The following is a 5,000-nucleotide window of genomic DNA, read 5'->3' as shown; positions in this document are numbered from 1 at the left end:
GTTTATTTTGTGCCAAAATTTTGTCACCAGGGGTTAAAAGGATAGGCTGCCATAAAATACACTACAAAAATTTGGTTTAATATAATATTTTATAAACCCTTTATATACATTATAAGCAGTTAGTAAATAGCACTGCACAGTTTGCTCAGAGAAATAATTTAACCACAGAGCTTCAGTTTTCCTCAGAAACCAGTGATATAAACACCAGCGTAGACTCAGATAGTTCTTTTAATTTCATCCACCCAGGTCAAAGTAATGACACACCACAGTTAGCCAAGGATTTTGCTAAAGATACTGCCATGACTTCAGTTTCCAAAAATATTTCCTCCAGAGATTTGCTGCATGTGTGTTCAGATTTGGCAGATTTGGTTGTTAGTTCAGGTGGAAATGTTTTCGACTTTTCACTATCTCAATCAACTATTTGGCGAGCACAAAAGAAAACCATCCAACAAAATGTTGCACAGGGGGGGGGGGTAAAAAAAGCTGCTGAGAAAGCACTTTTCCCCATAATAGCTTACTTTGATGGAAAAATTATGAAAGATATCAATGATGGGAAGAAAGAAAAAAGAGACAGGTTTGCTGTTTCAGTTAATATTGATGGAGAAATTAAGCTTCTTAGAATTCCAGCTACAGAACATGGAACTCAAGCTGCTCAGTATGAAGCTTTGGATAATGTACTGGAAGACTATAGAATAAGTGATGATGTGAAGGAATTATGTTTTGTCCAACTGCCTGGAAGGTTCAGTCAAAGACAAGAATCAATTTTATTAGAGCTTGCCTGCAGAAGGCATATATATGAACTACATTTCAAACATTCCTGGGAGCAAATTAACTCATCAAATCAAAACAGCAGCTCCAGAAAACTTAATGTTTAAACAGTTTCAGATAAACTGGAATGACATAACGGAAACTATTGATCTTTCCAATTTGATAAGGTTTGGTACCAATTCCATCAGCAATTCTTTCTTGACAACCCAGATTAAGGAAACAATCCAGTTTTTCAAGGATCTACTGAGCACTGACATACTTACTGACATATTGATAGATTTTAGGGAGTTATTGGAACTTACCCTGATGTATCTGTGTTCTGTAATTGTTTTCAAAATTTAATCTCCAGGCTGTGTTTCTCATGCTAGGTTCATGTCAAAAGCCATTTACTATTTGAAGATTCAGATACTGAGTACACAGCTGGCTTATGATTTGACTGCTACCCAAAAGAGTGAATTTAAGTCAATGGCAGAATTTGTCACAATTTTCTACTCTGTCTGGTTCTGAGAACCCCATCCCTCTTAACTGCATCACTCCAGGATGTAAAAGCCTATTGGCAAATGGTGCAATACAAAAAACATGTGGAGAACATAACTCTGGTTTCAAGAGAGTTCTACATGGAACTGAAAAAACAATGATGTCAATGGCAAGACACACCTGGTACTTAGATGAAACCTTGGTTCCACTTATTCTTCTAGGCTCTGATCTTCCTGACATGGAGAGAGAAAACATTGCAAAAATATTACTCTTTAAACTAGTTTTAAACTAGTTTAAAGAGTAATATTTACTCTAAAATATTACTCTAAACAAACTTTGGTTAAACTGTTCTGCCCCTATGTGGAGCTATGTTAATTTTGTAAGTAAACTTAAAGTAGTGAACAATAGTCCTGAAAGGGCTGTAAAACTTGTATCAGAGTTTGTGAACAATGTTCACAATGAGGATGATCATCAAGAACTTCTACTAGCTGTGCAGCAAAGAAAGGATCAGCTCTGTGGGTCAGAAACCAAGGAACAGTTGCAGCTAGCCTATGAAGCAATAGGCAAGCAGGAAAAAAATATAACTTTATATTTTATATTTTATATTTATACCATTATACTATATTATATTTATATATCTTGAATTCCCAAGTTATGTATTTTTTTTAATAGAAAATAAAGTGATTTCAAATAATATGATTTATAATGAAATTTCCATAACTTTGGGGGCATACCCCTCCAATAGAGGAGAGTGGGGAAGTCCCCAAACATCAGGTAACGAGAGGGGTAGTCATTGACATTTTAAATAAAGGTTAATATTACTTAGTTTTAATATTAATTTTCGGAATTTGACCTAAATATAAAGAATAAACTAGCATCAGTTATACATAGTAATGCGTCATTTTATATAAAAAACTTATTTTTTTTGACACTTTCTCCAGATCATGTGGGATTAAAACCACTATAATTCTTTTTGGTCTTACTCTATTATTAATACCTAGTCCAAAATATACCGTATATAGAAAAGTTGGCTTTCTAAGTTGATTTTAAGGGTCCTCACCAGACCTCTGAAGTTTGATATGTTTTTATACACAAATTAGACTAGTGGGGACCTCTAAAATAATCTGCCATCAAAATTTTTGGGCCTAAAACTATTTTTATATTAATGGTCGACCATTCCAGGTAGGACCAACTTGATTTTCAAAAATTGATAAAATATGAATCCCCCTAATATATATATATATATATATATATATATATATATATATATATATATATATATATATATATATATATATATATATATATATATATATATATATATATATATATATATATATATATATATATATATATATATATATATATATATATATATATATATATATGTATATGTATATATTTGTATATATATATACATATATATACATTTATGTATATAAATATATATATATATATATTTATATATATATATATATATATATATATATATATATATATATATATATATATATATATATATATATATATATATATATTCTAATAAACAAGACAATTTTTTTAATTTTTGTTAAAATCATTTATTTTATAAAATACATGTTTTGACTATATCATATCCATCATCAGTTAAAATATGTTAAAATACTTAAATCAAATTAGTAAAATTAAGTTGAATAAATAGAGACCTTATAATAAAAAATGCAATAAAAATGCAATTAAATGTTACAAATGTCTTAAAAAGATAAAATAACTGGTAATGGAACTAGATTGATATTGTCATTTTTACATGGTTCATTTGTTTATTAATAGTGGGATTTTCCCACTCTATATACAGTAGCGTGCAAAAGTAACCGGACAAGAGCATAACTTGATATAACTTTTGAATGAAAAGTCCAATTTCTTTTGAATTTTCACTGAAATGCTAAAAAATTGATTACAAATCTAAAAACAAAGGAATTTTTACTAAAACTAAGCAATCTAATCTTAAAACTTCATTTAATTAAAATATGCGCATGCAATAGTATTTGGACAGAATAAAAAACCTTGAATTAGATTTTTTTTTTAAACATTTTTAAAATCTAAAATGCTTTATATTAAAGTAAATTGCTTTAGTACTTCGTCGGGAAGCCCTTAGCATTGATTACTGTTTGACAGTGACAAGGCATTGAGTCCACCAGCTTCATAATCACAATAAATTCGATTTTTCCCCATTCTTGTTGGTATTTAGGATCGTTTTTATGGCCTTTTGGTTGATGGACATATCTAATATTATCAGATCCAAATAACATAAACTTAAATTCATTACTAAAAAGTACTTTAACTCACTGTTTTCTTGCCCAATTCAAACGTTCATTAGCAAATCTTAAGCGTGCTTTTAAATTCTTTATATAAATAATAAGTTTTTTTGTAGGACGTCTTCCAAGTAGATTTGCAGACCTCAAAAGACGTTTGATTGTGTCAACACTACATTTTACATGATAAAGTTCTTTAGCATTTACCAAGACAGCATTTTGCGTTGAACATTTTTCAGAGCTCGAGGATGGATATTTCAGCAGGATAATGACCCAAAGCACACTTCAACCCTTGTGAAAAACTTTTTCAAAATCAAAGAAACTCAATTAATCAAATAGCTTTAGCAAAGTCTTGACCTTAATTCTACTGAATGTCTATGTAAGCTCATTGATCGATAAATTTCAGGTCGAAAACCAACAAGTAAACGTGATTTATTGAATAATCTGAAACAAGAATGGGGAAAAATTAAAATTATTGTGATTATGAAGCTGGTGGACTCAATGCCTTGGGTTAATTCAAGAGTTTTTTTTCTGTAAGGATACTTTTGCATGCACATATTTTAATTAAATAAACTTTTAAGATTAGATTGCTTAGATTTAGTAAAATTTATTTGTTTTTAGATTTGTAATCAATTTTTTGACATTTAAGTGAAAATTTGAAAGAAATTGGATAATATATATATATATATATATATATATATATATATATATATATATATATATATATATATATATATATATATATATATATATATATATACATATATATATATATATATACAAATACATAACTATTATTTATACTAATATTATTATTATTGTTGTAATTATTATTATTAGTATTACTATTGTTATTATTATCACTATTATTACTAAAACATAAACAGCATTAATAGTTATAAAAGTCAATTAATTTTACACCCACATATACATATATCCAGAAATATGATTAATGAAAGCATACCTGTGTAAACGTTGTGCAAAGGCTCTCTCCTTCCCCATATTCAATGACATTTCAATTATTCCAAATTCTACTTTTGAATTTATTAAATATTCTGCTATTTACAACTTGCAAAAAATACAAACATTATTACTATTATTGTTATTATTACTACTATTATTATTATTATTATTATTATTATTATTATTATTTTTATTATCATTATTATTATTTTTATTATCATTATTATTGTTGTTATTATTATTATTATTATTTTATTATTATTATTATTATTTTAAAAACATCAACAAATATGAATTTCTCTCGATACTTAATTTATTTTTTAAAGAAATTTTCTCTGGATTGTTGTGACCAGCAACTTCAGCTTAAAAGTTTTTTTGCTTGTTTTTGTTTATGTCTTGTTTTTAAAATGGCAGTTCTATTTTATAACACTTTTGTCAGAAAAAGATGAAACCATCCCATTAACCTTGAACTGTCGTTTTAAAAATAAGATATAAACAAAA

At 27.6% G+C, this 5,000-nt stretch overlaps 1 protein-coding gene across 1 annotated transcript in view; it reads right to left on the bottom strand.

Annotated features, from left to right (window-relative positions):
* LOC100210228 (dedicator of cytokinesis protein 7) overlaps positions 1-4,648 on the bottom strand; it is a 72,545-nt gene extending 67,897 nt beyond the window's left edge. Inside the window, exon 1 of the mRNA XM_065818462.1 lies at positions 4,501-4,648. Coding sequence (XP_065674534.1) covers positions 4,501-4,550 — 50 coding nt within the window. The 5' untranslated portion in view covers positions 4,551-4,648. The remainder of the gene's footprint in view (positions 1-4,500) is intronic.
* Positions 4,649-5,000: the final 352 nt, after the last annotated feature.

This window comes from Hydra vulgaris, chromosome 14 (assembly GCF_038396675.1).
Source record: "Hydra vulgaris chromosome 14, alternate assembly HydraT2T_AEP".
Classification (NCBI taxonomy): domain Eukaryota; kingdom Metazoa; phylum Cnidaria; class Hydrozoa; order Anthoathecata; family Hydridae; genus Hydra; species Hydra vulgaris.
The sequence above is the reverse complement of the archived record's forward strand: the minus strand, read 5'-3'. Positions and strand labels throughout refer to the sequence as shown.